The following is a 19679-nucleotide window of genomic DNA, read 5'->3' as shown; positions in this document are numbered from 1 at the left end:
TCATAGTTTTATGTAATCTCATACTATCTATGTTGATGACCCCTAAATTTATCTCCAGTCCCATGAATTCCTGCCCTATATATCCACATTCAACTCAACATATTAACTTACGGACATTCAATAGGCATCTCAAAATTAAAATCTAAAACTGAATTCTAAATATTCTCTTCCAAACTTTCTTCTCTCACAGTTTTTCCCATCTTAGACAGAAACAAAAACAAAAAAACAGCAATATTGGCTGGGCACAGTGGCTCATGTCTATAATCCCAATGCTTTGTAACACTGAGATGGGAGAACTGCTTGAGGCCAGGAGTTGGAGACCAGCCTGGGAAACATAGTGAGACCCCATGTGTACAAAAAACTTTAAAAATTAGCCAGGTGTGGTGGTGCATGCATATAGCCCCAGCTACTTGGGAGGCTGAGGCTGGAGTATCCTTTGAGCCCAAGCTGCAGTGAATTATGATTGTGCCACTGCACTCCAGGCTGGGTGACAAGCAAGAATCTGTCTCTTGAAAGACAAAAACCCTAGCAATATCCATATGTCATATCCTCTTCCCTTTACATCAAGCAGTTGCTCTTCCTCTCTTCCCATCTGGATGCCCATTATTTCTATCTCTTGCCTGATTGCTCTGGCTAGGGCTTCCAACACTATACTGAACAGGAGTCATGAGAGAACCCCCTCTATTTTTCAAGTTTCTATTCAAATATCACTTTCCCACTAAAAGCTGTCTCTGCTTGCCCAAGTTAAAATGGCCAACATGGCACACAAACATCCTAACCCTCTTCCTTGCCTTATTTTTCTATTTGGCATGTATCACTAACATACCACATATGTCACTTACTTAACTTGTTTACTGTCTGTTCTTCCACAAGAATGAAAACTCCTTTAGGGCAAGAATTTTGCCTGTTTTGTGCACTGATGAATCCCCAATGCCTAGAGGACAGCCTAGTACATAATAGGCACTAAGTAATATTTATTGAAAGAATGAATGAGTGTATGAATGCTTGAAATAATCAATTTGGTTTTCAGAAAGATCCTTTGGTGATTTTAACCCATTTATGCCAGAGGTTGCGAATTTCTGTGTGTGAAAAATCAGACCTTGGAGATGACCTTGAGCAGTAGGATAGAAATAACTCCCACAAACTCAGTGTTCCAATAATGGAAAACTAGACATAAATGAGTTAATGTGTTGCCAAGGTTAGAAACCACTGCTTTAAAAACAGGGATTCCTGAGCTTTCTTAACTGTCTCTTTTTCCACTAGGTGGCACATCTGTTTCCATGGATATTTATACTGATAATACCCAAATTTCTATCTCCTACCAGACTAGTCCAGACTATTCAACTAGTTATTTGACATTCCATTTGTATTTTTCACCTTAAGGTATATATACTTTAACACTTAATTCAATTTCACCATACCCCATTTCTCCTCATCTCCGTAAGGGGTATCACTAACTGCCTGTTTTCTAGTCAGAAACTGAGTCCTATTTTTTATTTCTCTTTCCCCTTCACACCCCATATTTAATACATCAGAAAGTCTTACCAACTCTAACACCAAAATATAACTTGAATTTACCTTTTTTTTTTTTGAGAAGGGGTCTCACTCTGTCACCCAGGCTGGAGTGTAGTGGCACAATCACAACACACTGTGGCCTCAACCCCCCAGGCTCAAGTGATCCTCCCTCCTCAGCCTCCCAAATACTGGGATTACAGGTGGGAGCCACCATGGCCGGTCTCACCTACTTCTTTTTACCTTCTCTACTACTATTTTCTTGCCTGGACTTCTGCTTTCTACTAACTGGTCTCCCTATTCCTACTCTTACTTTGACTGAATTTCCACAAAGCAGTAAAAATGATTTTAAAATGTAAATAAAATACTCTTTCTTAAAACGCTCCAATAGATTCTCATCACACTTAAAAGTAAAATCCAGCTTATTGGCATGTATGCAAGACCTAAAGCTTACTGCATAGTTTTGTTTTTAATAAAAGTAAATTTATACTACCTAAAAAGCTTTTGATAATCATTCTCAAAATACTTTTGGGAAAAAGCATTATAGAAAAAGAATGCTTTAAAACTAACTTATTTATACACTTCTACTGGCAGAAAGCATGGTATAGCTGAAAGGCCACTTAAAAATTAGATCTGAGTATGAATGAGTCTGAGCTATAAAACTAACCAGATAGATGGCTTAAGACAACTGACTAACCTTTCTGGGCTTCAATTTTATCTGCTAAAAATGAACGAAGTAGGCTAAAGTATGTCTCAATTCAAATTACATTATGGGGACTTTAAATATCTAAATTTTTCTACCAGTCTCCTGGAAAGGATGAGAACAGGACATGAAAGGTTGAGAATATCAGAGACATCAACACTGATGCTTGATATAAAGGGAAGAGGATATGGCATGCAGAAAGAAGAGGCTTAAAATACAAGTTTAGTTGACCTCTAACTTCCCTTCCAGTTCAAATACTTTACGCTCAAGCAGGAGTAAAACACCAGAATCCATTATTGTTTTTCCTATTGAAACTGAAAACAGCAAGAAGCTTCAGTTAGAAACTTTAGATAACTCCAAAACTCAGGACTCCCAACCTTTTGCCTTAATCAGAGAAAGGACAAAGTTTATTCTGGTATAATTTACATTTCAGAAAAATAAATTCTTTTTGGATCAAAAGTATCACTGCCAAAAAGATGTTGTTTTTATGTCCACAAACGGTACCAAATCAGCTTGTTATGTTAGGCTTTCTAAATAAAATTTTAAAAATTATTTCTTTCATGAGAGGGCACTAACAACAGTAACAAATCCCTCTATCGTTCTTTATTAAACCACAGATATACAAATCCAGATACCATAAAGGAATTTCAAAACTAAGTTCCAGTACTATCCAATGCTATCCTAAAATTACACAGACAATGTAATAAGAACCTTAAACTGGGCTCTGCACTTATTTAAACCATGTGACCTTGGACAAGTCATTTATGTTCTCCATGCTTCAGTTTCTCATTCGTAAATGGAGATTATGAATTGCAGCTAATGTTTTTATGATAAAATTCTATCAAGCATCTCTATGTTTTAGAGAACAGTTATCCCCAGGTAAATATTCTATTTTCAAATACTAACTAAACTTTATATCTGGAGTCATTTAATTTTAAAAATGAAATATATGTATATTTAAAGAAGTTCTGAAGGGATATAAACCAATACCTATTAACCATAATTATCTCTGGGTGACAGAAACAAAAATAATTTATATTTACCTCTTTTTGCTCATCTACAGTTACTAAATTTTCTACAATAAACACTTTCATAATAAAAAAGAAAATAAAGTTTTTAAAAAATGAAATTAATTCAACAAGCAAATACAGGTAAATAGTCTTTTTTAGAAATTCATACTTTGGAACTGAAAATTATATATATCAACACTTATAAATACACTTACTGAATTAATATGCCTATTGGAAGAGGAACAACAAAGAACATTAAACACACATTGCAATGTACTTTTCTATTCTGATTTCTCTTTTGAGCCCTAGCACTGTTAGCGTGTATCTTCACTTCTTTAATCTCATCAAGATTTCAATGTAATCCCCTCTTGCATTTCCAAAGTTGTTAAGAAAAAAATTACCGATAAGACTTCTATAATCTCTTAACCTTGAATTTCTTTTCTCTTGTTCCTGGCTGACAGATTTCCACTGCAGTTTCATTCTGAAGTATTCATCACTATAGAAAACAATTTGACACCAAAGAAAGCTATTTGAAAACTTTATTTTTAACACTGTTTAACTGGGTTTTTCTATAAACAGTATATCAAAGCATTTATGATGCTAACGGAATGTAAGTTCATAAAAACAACAGCGAAACGTTTCAAGTTAAGACAAATAAGTGAAAACAAAAGAAAAAATACCCTATACATATCACAAAGTTTATGTGATAAACTTTGTTCCACTACTAGAAAAACTTTAGGTATTCTTTTACAAAAACATTTATCTAATCCTTAAAATCATCTCTAAAGTATTCTAATAATGAAATATCTTAACCACTAAAGTTTCTAAATAATTGTAAATACAAATCTAAGTGATTTTTTTTTTAAAGTGACATTATAGTTCCATTTCCAAGCAGTTTATTGCAGAAACTAGTTAATGTAAAAATGTTTTAGAAGAACTGGTAAACATGCTGAAAAGAGAAGACTGTCAGATAACTTAAATATGAACATAATGACTGAAAATAGCTTTAACTCAAAGCCTAGACTGACAACTGAGAACAAGAAGTTGCACCTGGAAAGTTGGTCTGTGTTTCAAGTCTTAGAAATAACTTAAAATAGAAATACTCTTCCAAAAAGAATGAAGGATCCATTATAAGAGTATCAGAAAAGTAACTTAAAGGTAATTAATCTAAATAGCAAATATATTTCTTATGAGCCAATTTTATAATTTCATAATGAATTGTAAAAGTGAATCAAGATGAATGAGAGATGTTTTTAAGTGTATGTCTACATAGCTATCTTTCAAGTATGCAAAATGCTTGTACGAGGCTTATATAAGGGAAATAGAGTATGTTTATCTTCTTTTTACATATTCACAAAAATAAATGCAACGAGGTGCTTCTAATAAGTGTTTCTGATTTAAAATAATTAGAATGCTCATAATTTTTGAGTTAAAACAATAAAAATTAAGTTGTTTTCCCATTCCCTAGTCTATTCCAAATCCTCATCTAGAAACCCTATACTAATTTGTATGGGTGGGTTACTCGAATCTCTTTGAATGAATGTACAAAAGACCATTACTTACGTTTTTTGCTTTTGTAATTGGGTTCTTTCCTCCTTGGTACTGTCCCAGGGAAAATAACCCAGAAGAAATTTCCAAGCTTGCTTTCTCAATGCATGACTAAGTCCCTGAAGAAAGCATGCATATTAAACACATGAATGAAAAAGAATGCAATACTGTTAAGTTCACAAAACTTGCATATAAAAACGAAAACTAATCTTTAAGAGGTAGTTTTATATATGTAAATAGTTCAATTCAGTGAATACCATCTTGTTTTTTACTTCTAGATCCAAAAGATGTAAGTAGCTGCCAGAAAGTTTAAACAGTACACAGAATACAGCAGCCTACAGCAGACAGACAGTGGGACTGGTGAGTCTAAGCCCAATCTTAAAGAATAAGGCAAATGCCACTGGAATGCAGGCCTCCTTCACAAAACCTACAGAACTTCAAATACGGAAGAATATCCTCCCCCAGAGTTAAGGTTATCCCTCTACCCAACTCCCAGGAACATCATAAGCACCTCACTCTGTCCCACTCAATCCAGGAATTTTAAGGCATCATTCATCAAGAAATAACGGAGTTCATTCCTCCCCACTTCCCCTGCCAAAAAACAACCACCACCACCACAACAACAAAACCCACCAAAACAATAATAATAACTAGGAGTTTATAATACTGAATACTAGGAGTTTGTAAGACAAGCCATATTAGAGTGTTTAAATTACCCCTCTAAATATCATCTGCTTCATACTATCTACATTTAAAATTCTTCCTTCAGAATCAATGTTCTTAGTCCATTCTTCCAGTGATACTGGCTCTTTCCTTTGAACAACAGGTCGTTCCCCCAAATCAATCTAAAAATAAGATAAGCAATAACAAGTACATATTTAACCAGTGAAATGAAATAAAGGCATATAGAAACTAAATTTAAAATACTATTTTTCAGACATGACTTCTAATACTTCTAAGATCATCCCTCATTTTCCCATGTTTAGTTTAACTATAATAGTTGGCATTACATATGTTTCCCTTCTACTAAACACACAACAAGCTGGGTTATAAGTTCAGAAACAGAAAACCCCACAGACTAAAAATATTTGTTATTAAAATAAAGTTCTTTACTATTTTGGGTTCAATTACATACATATAGAACATTCGACATGTAAATTCTATAAGAAACCTTCAAACCAAATGATATGCTGTATTATTTAAAAAGAAAGAATATATAATTATTCCATTAATCATATTCTAAAATTAGCTTTTCTTCTAAAGTTCGTATTTCTCAGAATTGATTCATGACCCACTAGCTTCACTTGGCATTTTCTATAGTGTTTTATTCAATTAACAGATGTTGATAATTTTAAAATACTATTTGCACGATAAACCCTTTAATTAAGCACTAAAATTTAGATATGTATAGTTTTCTAACTATGTACAAGCCTAGAATTGTAGCAAATTTAAGTCTTGCTGAGCACATATAAAGATCTGCCATAATTCAGGCCAAAACCCATCTTACTTGAAAAAGGAAGCATTACATGAGAATAAAAGCCCTAAAAGTAGTGTCCTGACTAGCTGTCTCTGATGCCTATGAGAAAACATGCAAGTAAGGACAGAACTAAGAGGCTATAGGAAAGGTTCGCTCTTCACTCTACTATGCACTCAATGAAACAAACTTCTTTATTATCAAAATGTAATCAAAGAAGAGAGATCCAACATTAATCAAGAAAGAGTATAAGATAGAGAACAAATGAAGAATTTAGTGGCAGGACAAGCACTCATTGTCAGATATACCAGCAAAAAGTTGTAAGAACAGATTATGGAAAGAGGCAGATATCACCAAAATTAAGTTTCTATTTCTATAGTACACGTTCTCCTGTTAAAACATAAGAGCTACATTAATACTAATCTTTACTCACTCTTGTGATGACTTCAAATCCTGGTTCTTCTTGTTGATTTATCTTTAGACCTGAAATAGCATCACTAAGAAAATCTGCCATTTCTGAAGGTGGTCGTTGATGTGTAGAGGGATCGCTGCCTCTCAAACTGTCAAAAATGTAGTTTGTGACTTTGGAAAATCCTATCATAGTTGCTGTATAAGGGTCCTTTTTAATTTTCTATGCAGTAGGAAGAAAAACATTAGCATTATTAATTCAAATAAAGAAAAATGAATACTCCAACATGGGCAAAAAAAGCAAAGCTTTTTAAAAGAAAAGAAATCAGGACTAAAACAGAGTGTTCTAAGATTATCTTAAATTTGTATTTTCTTTCTTGGAAGAAAAATTTAAATTTTCTAAGCCAATCATTTCATTTGGTTAAAAGAGCATAATAAATGATAAGTTAATGCTACTGATTGAATTGCAGATAAACAAATGATTTGCAGGCTTCACTCAATCTGCATACATCAGAAAACATACGCAGTGCTTACTTTCCAGTGGTGAATGGCCCACAACAGCTTTCTTCTGTCTAGCAGTCCTGCCTTCACACAAAAAAAATATTTCTTGAAGTGTGTACTACCATGCTATTCTGACACAAAATATTTGATTGCTAAATTTAAAAGCTCATATTTAAATATTAGCTGACTTTTAATCTAATTACGTGAATAGTAAATCATGCCAACAAGAATAATTTATTCTGGGACAGTGCAACCCTGGAAAACGGCAAAAGGTTTTTCTACTGTTAAGCGCTAGGGTAACTTCTGAAGCCCAAACTAATTGCTCATTCATATTTAGCAAAAATAGTTATTTATTAAATAATTATTTTCACAATAAGTAAAATTATCCTCTTATTTCCTATTTCAAATAGTGTTTAGTTCTCTCTCTCATCCTCTTTCCTAAAAAGTTCCCTCTATATCTTATTAATCTCTACATCTTCAAAACCAGGAAAAGAACAGCTGGGACACAGCAAGCTCTCACATATTTGTTAAATGAATAAGTGAATAAATAAATAAATGAATAAATCATCTCATTACTTTACATAGTCATCTGAGTGATAATTAAATTTACTTCTGCCTATTATTAAGTGTACATTTTTAGCCTAATGCAAGAACAATACTCAAATATTCTTAGGGGAATAAGATTGTCATGACGTCAAAACAACCTACTTAAATTCAAACCAGATTTTTGCCTAAATTGATCATTAATGAATTCAAACTGGCTTGCTCTGTCACCCCTAACCTAATCAATAAAAGTTATGATACAACTCTATTGATGTCTAATTTTAGTATTATAATAAATGGACAAACTGCCTTATGAGTAAGAACCAAGGAAGCCTCTGAGTCTTGCAAATAACATGAAAACATATTATTGTTTCTGTAAAATTACAGAGAATAGTTCTAAAAAGATTACACAGACACACACACATACACACATATATATATATACCTGTCTCATTCTGCATACTCTGAGAAGATGAGAAGTAGGGGGCACATAAAATAATGCAGTCAGAATAATACATGATAGATTTAAGAAACATACTTGTATTAAACCATATGCTGGCTCATCAAGAAGATTTTCAAAAGACTGTGAAAGACTCTTATTTTGACAATTCACAAGAAGTGTTCTTTTATCCTGTGGAGATCTACAATAAAAAAGAGGATTTGTAGAAAATACTAACACACTGTATCAATAACTACGTGAACAATTACTGACACAAATGTTCCCTACAAAAAAAAAAAAAAACCAAAACATTTTAATGTCCAGTTCTAGAACAGTTTTCCATTAATACATTAGCAAATATTTAGTAACTATTTTAAAGGAGCTTCAAAACTACATGAAACATAAAATACAAAATTAACAAATACTAAATTAATACTCTGCATATAACATAAATAAAACAAAGTATATTTTTATTCCAGGTAAAGCCAAAAGGATTAAATTGGAATGAACCTAAATTCTTCTCTCTAGAATTATAGTAGAAAACCATTACAAGATATCTGGCTTTATTATCATAAAAATTAAAGAAAGCCAAAACAGACATTAGGAGTCATCAGTATGTAATATTTACATATAGAAAATATGTCTTATTTTGAAATGGTTTCCACCTTCATTCACGGCTTAGTAATACTGTCATATAAGATGTTTAAAACGTAAGATATATTAGTTATTTGATAAAGATCATTAATCATGCTAACCGTAATTACAAATGCACACACATGAACATATTTTAAAAAGATTATTACGTATGGTTTGGGTAATACTATGTTTTTAGTTCTTGCTTATTAAACTATAGAAGCAAGTCTCTTCACATTTCTTAGTAATGACAGAATTTAACAAAATCTTTTCAAAACAGACATCTAATTTCTAGTCATCTGACAAATTATCTAGTCTTTTTTCTATTTAGTGAGTTTTATGACTTCGTTCTAATAAACTGAGAACTTTTCTATGTTTAAAATAAAAATTAAATGTTATTTTGCTGCTATACACCTCCTGTTTATTATGTTTGAGATAAGATCTTTAATAACAGTTATCTCTTCTCAATTCTAACATAACAGGATGCAACAGTAATGCTAGAGGGAATATGAAATCTAAAACAGGATCCTTATATTCTTACATAGTCAGAAACAGCACTCCATCTGCATATACAACAACAGTAGCTAATAAGCCCCTTGGCTTTTTAAAAAGGGCTGAGGTTGAGTCATTTGATATAGGAGGAAAAAACCATACATTTTAAAACATTCACTTTTCTGAATATTTTGGGGGGTCACAATTAATAGGCAGACTTACAGATTCTCTCACAAGGCATTTTTTAAACGATGGACCTTGAAATGTAGCATCAGAAAAGAAAAGTAGCTAAAAAACAAAATTTTATTCATAGCACAGTGCTGCTAGCACTGTCATTTTGTTTCTAACAATAAATTAAGCCAAATTATTTCTTTAAAACCCAAATAAAAAAATGCTCATGAAAGTCAAACCACTGTCTATACATATAAAAGAGGAACTAATACGCAACTTTCAGCTCTCTGGGCTCAGATAACTCTATGGCTCCATGTCTTAAACAGTGGCCACTAAACTGGAGATCAGAAGATGAAATGACTGGCTTACCAACAAGCAAACACAAATATTTTTAAAAAATAAATTCCTTCTTTTCTTTTTCGTAACTACTACTCTGTGATGGGGGGTGGAGGAAGCTCTAAGAAGCAGGGAAGATATGAAGAAAGTAAAGACCTGACTGCCCCAAAGGTAATCAACAAAACATTTAAAAAGTACATCAGTCAATGGACAAGTAGTACACTGTTATACTGCTAGGCAATTAAAGAGCTCATCATAAGGAAGACTGGTATTCCAAAATATTACCAGAATGTCTCCACCTTCCAGGTCACCACACTGATTTAAGTTGATCTCTCATGCTAACATTATTCAAGACTTTCAAACTCATTGCAGTAGTAAGACGAACGTTTAATGATGCTAATCCAGCAATTCTATTACAGCCTGCTAAACAATTTGAAGAAAACTATAGTCTAATATCACAACTATAGAAGCATATCTCCTGAAAATTCTGAAGTATATCCTAGGCTTTGGAGTGAGCCTCTCCCAAAGACCTCATAATAAACTCAGAAATTATAAACTGAACAATGCTTGTACACCCAAATGTAGCAGTAATTATTTCATATTTCTATTGAGAATGACCAACATGTAAGGCTAAAGAAATAAACAGCATTGCAGAGATTATCAATCAAAACTGGGAATAAAAAATAGAAAGGTACAGTAACAAAATTTTACATCTAGAACCTACTCTTTTAAATGGTTGGTGCTGTTTGATGATACAACCAATTTGGCTTTTTAAGGGAATATTTTACTGCTTGGATATTTGCATATCAATGTAAAAATGGCCCAATATACAAAATAACTTAATGGAATCAACAGGTCTTATTCATATCTTAGCAACCAACTTGGTCCAGAAAAGTAAGAAAAACATATTCCTAGCTCATTCTTTTATCCAAGTGAACATCACATTCTAAATGATGATAAATCAAAGAATACTTACAAACATGAACAAATATGACAGTTTTCCTGGTAAAAAAGAAAAGTATCTGAAAAATATTAAGCATCAAGAAGACGGCCTATGTTGCACTGACTAGATCAGGTTGTTGAGACTAAAAGAAGGAACTACACATGACTAGCCTAGCAGGGCCTCTTCCTGGCGCTTGTGAGTCATCTAGGTTGCCCATTCCTAGATTACTGGCAATCTCTGCTGGTCCATATGGTAAGGCCCTGCTCCTGTAAGAGGAAATTTAGCTCTTTAGGAAGATAAACAACTCACTAGGAAGTGGATTGGGAAGACAACAAGGCCACAAAAGCAAGCCACATTCCTCAATTTATCTTAATCAAAAATAAAAAAAGTTATCTGGTCTAATTCTCTTCATTTTGAACTCAAAAGAAGACAGGAAGGGTGACCGCTGGCATCCCAATGAGGCTGAAATCAAGATTTCCTTGACTACTCTTCTGTGTGGTCTCTAAAACAATCTTTGACCATAGAAATAAGACTCTGGAAACATCGTTTTGCTTAGGATAACTGTTCCAGGGACAGGAAATGAGAACCCCCTGGCTGACACCTAGTAGAATAAAAATTGGGTATAATATTTAGATATTTTCATTTATGTGAACTTTAACTTAAAATTTTGGGAATTCCACTTATTTGAATCCTAACTAACAAGAACAAGGGCCTTTAAATTTCTCCTTAAGAATTTTGTAATTCACAATAGCAAAGGTGTGAAATAAACCTAAACGTCCATCAATGGTAGGCTGGATAAAGACAATGTGGTATATATGCACCATGGAATAGTACGTAGCCATAAAAAGAATAAGATCATGTCCTTGGCAGCAACATGGATGGAGCTGGAGGCTATTTTCCTAAAGCAAACTAATGCAGGAACAGAAAGTCAAATACTACATGTTCTCACTTACAAGTGGGAGCTAAACAACAACACATGGACACAAAGAGAGGAAAAACAGACACCAGAGACTACTTGAGGGTGGAAAGTGCGAAGAGGGAGAGGCTCAGAAAAACTACCTATCAGATACTATACTTATTATGTGTGACAAAATTATTTGTACACCAAAACCCCATGACATGCAGTTTACCTACTTAACAAACCTGCACATATACCCCTGAACCTAAAATAAAAGTTAAAACAAAAAAGATTCTGATAATGAGGGATGGCTTATATAAATTTGGGACTTTTTAAATACTGGTGAATATCTACTTGGAACAGCTTTATTCTACTACTTGGACTCTATAAAATCTATGGTGAGCTACATGGCATAATACAATTGGGCATAATTTGTGACAGGAAGGAGACTAGGGAGGGAGCACTTATTTTCAGCCTAGAGCATGGAGGGGCCTTGGAGATAAAATATTTGATGCACTGTTTTTACACGTTTCAGACCATTCATGGGTCAAAAAGTAAATTGCCCTCCCAGTGTCACAGGACAATACACAAAGTAGCGGCTGATATTAGGAGAATAGCATTTGAAGTAGTTACGTGATACTATCTCCTTCCCCAAGAACAGCAGCCACATCCTGGTTCACTAAAAACTTAATGATTAAGCCTAATGAGAAGAGAAACAAAGTATACAAAGCTTTTTCTCTTTTACCAAATCATTAAAGGGTGCAATTAATCACTTAGGCTCACATCTCCTCCAACTCTATCCTCCCCTTAGTTGATTTCATTTCCTCTCAGAGTTTCAATCACTCCCACACATGGAAAACTTACATGTTATCCTAATATACTCTTACAGTGCCATATGTCTTATTCACAGCACTTATTACAGCTGCAATTTAAGGCAGGGGCCATGTCTTTTTTGATTACTGCTTTCCTTCCAGAAAATAACACTGCTGCATCTAAGACACAGTAGGCATTCAAAAAAATACTTGAATTAAATGAAAAAAAAAAAAAAAACGAAACATGTACAAGGAACACCATTCCATGGCTTCACATTTTCAAATGGAAATAAGCACTTCTCCTAAAGAAACTCTCCTTCCCAGGGACTTAAGTGCTGAGATTGGGAAAGCGTAGGGTAGCATAATTCTTTCCAGGCTCTCTCTCTCTCCCTCTCTCTTACATCTGCCTATCAACAAGAGAAGGTGCTTTCATTCTGCTCTCATTCACATCCTCAGTGGTCTGTCCTCATTAGGAAAGCCTGTGGGTATCAAGAAGTAACAACAACCGGTTTAGTTCAAAACTAATCTGGGATGAATTATTATAATGCCATATGTCTAAACCCCCTCTACTAACATTATTTTCATCACCATCTCTGATTTTTTTTTTTTTTGAGGCGAAGTCTCGCTCTGTCACCTAGGCTGGAGTGCAATGACACGATCTCTGCTGACTACGACCTCTGCTTCCCAGGTTCAAGCAATTTTCCTGCCTCAGCCTCCCGAGTAGCTGGGATTACAGGTGCTCGCCACCACACCCGGCTAATTTTTGTATTTGTAGTAGAGATGGGGTTTCACCATGTTGGCCAGGCTGGTCTCAAACTCCTGACTTCAAGTGATCCGCCCACCTCGGCCTCCCAAAGTGCTGGGATTACAGGCATGGGCCAGTGTGCCCATCCCCATCTCTGATTCTCATACTTGTCATCTGTTTACAAATTTAGAAAAGGAAACAAGCTTTCACTTGCTACTCTCAAGAAAACACGAACAACACATATTCAAGGTATATATACCCCTATAACTGCTTAAGTGGTTATCAAGACTATCCTTGAACCCATCCAGGATAGAAAACTCTACCTCCTGAGAAAAACCCTGTCTCCTAATTTCTTTTTGGAGTTATATAAAGCAAATCTCCAATCTGTTTCTCACAAAAAACTTTCAAAAAGTATTTGTCAAATTGATAATTATCATGCCATTTATTCATTCAACTAATATTTATTGCACATTTATTATGTACCAGACACTGTAGCTAGGAACTAGGAATAATATGGAAACAATACAGATACAATCCCTATCCTTCAGAAGTTTACATTCTAGAGTAAAACACAAAAGAATAGACAAAATTACTGTATACTGTTAGGTGCCATGAAGGAAGCAAACGAGAAAATTAGATAGCGAGGAGCAGAGACAGGAAAACTACATTAGATGGGGAAAGAGGGCATCGTGGAAAGCCCCTCTGAGGAAGTGACATTAAATGGAGACCTCAGGAATCAGAAAGAGGGGAATATATTCCAAGTAGAAACAGTATGCATAAAGGACCTTAAGACACAAAAGAGTTTAGGGGGTTTTAGGAACTGAAAGAAATCCGCATGAGTAGAATGGAAAAGACAATAGCATGAGATGAGTTTTAAGAGATAAACAGAGCTAAGACAGGGCAGGCCCTTGTTGATGACAGTGAAGAAGTTTGGATTTTATTTAATGTTGCATTGAAACTTCTCTTCTTCAAGTTAAACCACATCCTTCAATGAAATATTTTTCATAGGACCATTCTGATCCCTTCCTTACCCTGGGTTATCTCTTTAATACAGAATAGGTAGTCTAGCACATTTAAAATGCAGTGTTTATTACTTGCAGTTCAAGCCTACTTCTCCAAAATACAATCAGTAAAAAGTAGAGAGGGGCTACCTCTTCCCTCATCCTAGACATTAAGCTTTAATCAACAGTCTCAGACCAAATGATCTCATTTGTGAGTTATGTCACAACACTGATACTGAGCTTACTATGGTGCTAAAACTCCCTAGTCTTTAATGCCTGCTACTCAATAACCATAACCTTCTATTCCAATCATGACACTGTCTCTCCTGAAATCTACTCATCCTCTCAATGGTAACTTATTTACAGGTTCTCACTTCGAGATCCAAGATCCACATACCACCAAGCAGGTCTGACTTTCTTACACTTACTGGCACTGAACAGCTTGCCTATTGCCAGCCAGAGATGATTAACAAAGTAGGGGAGAATCTCATGCCAGAAAATACACAGTCGAGACTCCCAGTTTTTGTATCACTTCTAGCCTTATGGAATCTAAATTCAGGCAAGGTGTTAAATTCTACTATAAAGTGAGGACATTATAAATGAAGTTAGTGGCTGAGCCCAGGGGCTCACGCCTATAATCCTAGCACTTTGGGAGGCCGAGGCAGGCAGATCACCTGAGGCCAGGGGTTTGAGACCAGCCTGGCCAATATGGTGAAACCCTATCTCTACTAAAAGATACAAAAATTAGCTGAGCCTGGTGGCACATGCCTGTAATCCCAGCTGCTCAGGAGGCTGAGGTGGGAGAATTGTCTGAACCCAGGAGACGCAGGTTGCAGTGAGCCAAAATCACACCACCGCACTCCAGCCTGGGTGACAGAGTGAGACTCCATCATAAACAAACAAACAAACAAAGTTAGCAATCATTCCCTGCAGTTCTCCCAAGCCCAAAACCTCAACTTCTCCCTTCTCACCTCCATACATCCAATCCATCATAAAATCTAATCCTATAATCTAATACTGCAATACTTCCATCTTTCCTGTCACTATCCCAGTTCAGGTCACTTTAATCTCACCTGGATAACTGGAAGAACCTGCTAACATGACCCAAAAGATGCTTTGTGCTTTGGACTTCACTCAGCTCTTTGGCCCCATCTTTAACTGTATTACCCTCCCCTCCTCATACTTTGCAGACCTGTAATACTGAATTAATTTGCTGTGTGATTACATCATGTTTGTACTCTTCCCTTGTAAAACATGCTTCCCTCTAAATATCTCCTTCTCTTTCCTTATAATGGTCACTCATTTTTCAGGTCTCTACTTAGATGCTTCTTCCTCCAGGAAGTCTTCCTTGATCCCTACTCCCAGTTTCAATTAAGTGCCCCTCATTCTTTCCCAGGAACTCCCAAAGCAGCTGACACTTCTTTCATCTTAGTTCCTCAGTTTTAATTGCCAGACTATGAATTCTCTGAGACCCAGGAACACCCCTGTTTTACTAGTAAATATGAAGCATCTACCACAGTGTTGGGATGTAATAGATACCCAAAAAATATTTGCTGAGAGTAAGAGTGAGGAAGCATGTGTATGTACAGATGCACACAGGTAACTAAATGAGAGACAAGATTTCTGGAAAGTGGTAAGGCCCTATCGTCCAACTGAGAAATAATTTTATAAAGGACGTAGGACTTGCCTGACTTAAAGTTGCAACATCACAAGTATAACTGTATATTTAGTAGAAAATACAAAATAAAGGGTAAATTAGGTAAATATATAGGCCATTAATTACTAACGCATTATCATTCATTTAAATGTAGAAAAAATATTAAACTACTCTTTTCTTTGTAACAGTAATTAGGTGGTAAGTCTCAGATTCAAATTACTAAAATAACACAGTATGATTCAGTCGTTATTCCAAATAAATCAATATCCCAGAAAAAACAAAGCTGTTCATGTCCTCATATGCACATAGGTCACTGATGCCCAAGGTCAAGTAAAAATAGTTCGCTTTGGGATTAATACAATGATCCAGTTTCAATAAGTAGAAAATAATACGATACTTACTCACACAATACCACATATTTTTCAAGAGATTCAATCAGTAGTTTGCTATCTCCTTGATGAAAGTGTAGAGCAGGGAGAACGACGTCATCCTTTAGACAGAATACCAAATACGACCAGCCCATACCCTCTTTGTTTTGCTTGATTGATTTCAGGTCTGTCAAACTGAACAGGAATGACCATTTGCTTTTCCCATTTCTATGACTTGGAGCATCTTAAAAACAAGAGAGTGGGGCAAAATATTTTTGTTCACCTTTTTAAAAGGTACTGACAGTGCTCTCCATGACTGCATAACATAAATTAGTTGAACCCAGGGAATCAGTACAGCACTCATATTATTATGGCTTCCACCTGTATTAGATATGGCAACTTATATGTTCTTTTAAAAAATGATTTTTAAAATAATTATCCTACCACATATAAATTTTTTAAATGTTATTCCTATGTAAAATATAAGCTTTGACCAAAAAAACTGATCATGGCTTTGCAAGCAGGTGGACTGGATTCATATTGCAGTACTACCATCTTACTAACTGAATGACATGGGGCAAATAATTGAATGTCTCTGAGCCTCAGTTACTTTGTTTGTAAAATGGAGATAATTATACTTACCTCCCATTGTAATTCTATTAATAAGAATTAGGAGATAATACTTTTCAACTAACTAGTACAAGCCAAGTATACAGAAAATTCTCAGTAAATGTTCATCTTTTCTACTCCCCCCAAAATAAGAATAGCTTAATTCTCTTGAAGAGTCAAAAAAACAAAACAAAACAAAACAAAACCTTTATTCCTTCATTTCCTTTTGTAATTATTTTTAGGACACTACACTTAGTAGTGAAGTAAGCATACTGATATAAAAAATAACACTGGAGTGAATATACAACACTCTATTTGCAGAAAAACAAAGTACAGCAAGAAATTGAGGATGAAAAGATAAAAAGTTTTGAATGCTTCAAAAATAATGAATCAATTGCTAAATTAACTTTCTACTACATCAAGACCTCAGTTCAAACCAAATTATAGTTATGTAAAATACAGCATGTTCTGAGTTTGTGGCCTCGTTATAGAAGCTAAAATTCCAGGTTTGCGAACATTATCATAATTGATAACAAGCAACTTAAACATCAACTATTTATAAAAAAAAAAACTGAAAGAGAAAAAAAATTTATTCTCACTAATGATGCTAGTACTTACAATTCACTTCTAATGTAAAACACCATTTTAACAATTTAACTCCAACATAAGTAAGCTGTGTCTCTGAAATTTCTTTCCTAAAATGTTATTTCTTAAGAAGTATCATACTATCCTGCTATTCAAGATCTTTATTATTTCTGTCCCACACTACCAATCCCACAAAGATAAACTACTTAGAAGGAAGCTGCTTACTAGACTAGATCAGAAGACATATTAACCAGTGTTGACCTGCATGTATGTATCACCTTCCTATCTGCAATCATCTCCAATAAGATCTCTTGAACTCATAAAAAGAAATCTACAGCTTACAGAACCTCTATCTGCAAGGAAACCATGTGTCATCATTATTTCATGGACACTTAAACAAGTATCATTTGAAGGAAGCTAAAGTGACTTATCTATATACAATGACTAGCAGCTTTCACACCAGTCTGGACAGTGAACTCACATGTAAGATACACTAGATTAAGTGCCATGTGTCCACTTGACTACTTTACATAATGTTTCACTGGTGTTTATATTATAGAGCTCATAAGACCACTTCAAGCTGATACCTAAGTGAGAACAGTTCTAGAATTTCAACTTACTCATGAATCATTTAAGTGTGAATGTACTTAGACTACCTAGAACAGATACATACTGCTAGCTTATCTGCAAAGACCAAAAATATTTCACAGAAAAACAGCAATGGGAAAAAGAAGAAAAAAAAGAAACCCAAAAAACTACATATAGACAATTTTTTAAATTAAATTATTCAACGGCACAGAGGATTTTATCTAAATTATTGCAAGAAAATCATATGAAGTATATTAAACACTATATGTATGCTATATGAATTATTAGAAGTTTGTGCATATTCAAGAATAAAGGTTTTTTTAATAGATTTTTCCCTCATTAACAGAAGAAACATATATTACATACAAAAGAAAATGTCTCACACATTTCCACATTTAAAGCTCTGACAAAGAAATAATTTAAAACCCTAACAAACAAATATTCTAAGCCTTCTACTAGAATAAAAGCTTCATGAGAACAGGAACTTTATCTTGTTCACAGCTATATCCTCAGTGCTAGAAGAGTCAGTAAGTAGTCAAAGACGAAAGATCTGTTGAATAAGTCAATTAACAACCTAGTATCAAGTCAACATAAAAGTAATCTGCAAATTAGTCTGCTGCAAATAGCTGGCCAGAAATAGAAATGGTTACAGAGGAAAACAGAAATCAAGAGTGAACTCAAACTATTTTTCTACTCAAAGCAAATGTAAAGAAAATCATTTAGTTCTAATGAATTTACTATGTCACCAAATATATGTAAAAACTATCTCCAACACACTAACATGAGAATACTAAATACCAGAAGAACTGAACAAACAGCTCTACTCTTCTTGTAAGTAGAACAGTTCAGTAAGTCTCTATATGCCTTGAATAGAATTAACATCAAGGACAAATTTTATTTGGATGGATCTCTAGAACGAACATGAGACAGTCTGATGTTCTTGGAAGGAATATTTCCAAAACATTTAATCTGTCTGGTATATAACAAAGGATGTAGCAGTAGAAACTCTTATGAAATATAAAGCGAAAATGCTCTTAAGAAGTATAAAATTAAGTAAGTCTGACAGTCAATTTTTTAAGAGTTTGTCCCAAACTGACTTTGTGCCTCACACAAAAAAGAAAAAAGTACAAAGTTAAAAATGAGAAGGGTAAAAGATAAGAAAAACAAAGGCTTTTTCTTCGGGGGAAAAAAACTTTTAGAAAATAAAAAAGCTTCATAATGACATACATTTAAAACCTCTGGAATTTCTAAGCTTGAGGGTTCAAAATAAACCCTCAAGCTTAGAAATGAACCCACGGGCTTAGAAAATGCCTCCTTTTTTTTTTGAGACGGAGTCTTGCTGTGTCGTCAGGCTGCAGTGCAGTGGCATGATCTCGGCTCACTGCAACCTCCACCTCCCAGGTTCAAGCGATTCCCTTGCCTGGTACTTATAGGCATGCACCACCACGCCCGGGTAATTTTTTGTATTTTAGTAGAGACAGGGTTTCACCATTTTGGCCAGGGTGGTCTTGATCTCCTCACCTGCCTTGGCCTCCCAAAGCGTTGGGATTACAGGAGTGAGCCACCGCGCCCGGCCTTTAACTTTTAGTAACTACAAAATAAAGTCTGTTCATCACTTTATAAGTCTACTCTGTGGTCAAGCCATAAGCAGGATTTACCTCTGTCGTTTTTTGCTAAGCTATACAGCTACACTGAAGTTCTCA

The 19679-nt window shown here is 34.7% G+C and overlaps 1 protein-coding gene across 6 annotated transcripts in view; it reads right to left on the bottom strand.

Annotated features, from left to right (window-relative positions):
• TBC1D15 (TBC1 domain family member 15) overlaps positions 1-19679 on the bottom strand; it is an 88565-nt gene that overhangs the window by 21564 nt on the left and 47322 nt on the right. For 4 of the 6 annotated variants that reach the window (XM_077954732.1, XM_077954733.1, XM_077954731.1 and 1 more), the window contains 7 exons: positions 16228-16438; positions 8238-8340; positions 7190-7240; positions 6681-6878; positions 5490-5618; positions 4789-4892; positions 3627-3721 (listed from right to left, as the gene is read on the bottom strand). In XM_077954732.1, the coding sequence (XP_077810858.1) occupies positions 3627-3721; positions 4789-4892; positions 5490-5618; positions 6681-6878; positions 7190-7240; positions 8238-8340; positions 16228-16438 (891 nt within the window). The remainder of the gene's footprint in view (positions 1-3626; positions 3722-4788; positions 4893-5489; positions 5619-6680; positions 6879-7189; positions 7241-8237; positions 8341-16227; positions 16439-19679) is intronic. The other 2 variants (XM_077954734.1, XM_015152256.3) reach the window with 1 other exon arrangement.

This window comes from Macaca mulatta, chromosome 11 (assembly GCF_049350105.2).
Source record: "Macaca mulatta isolate MMU2019108-1 chromosome 11, T2T-MMU8v2.0, whole genome shotgun sequence".
Classification (NCBI taxonomy): Eukaryota; Metazoa; Chordata; class Mammalia; order Primates; family Cercopithecidae; genus Macaca; species Macaca mulatta.
The sequence above is the reverse complement of the archived record's forward strand: the minus strand, read 5'-3'. Positions and strand labels throughout refer to the sequence as shown.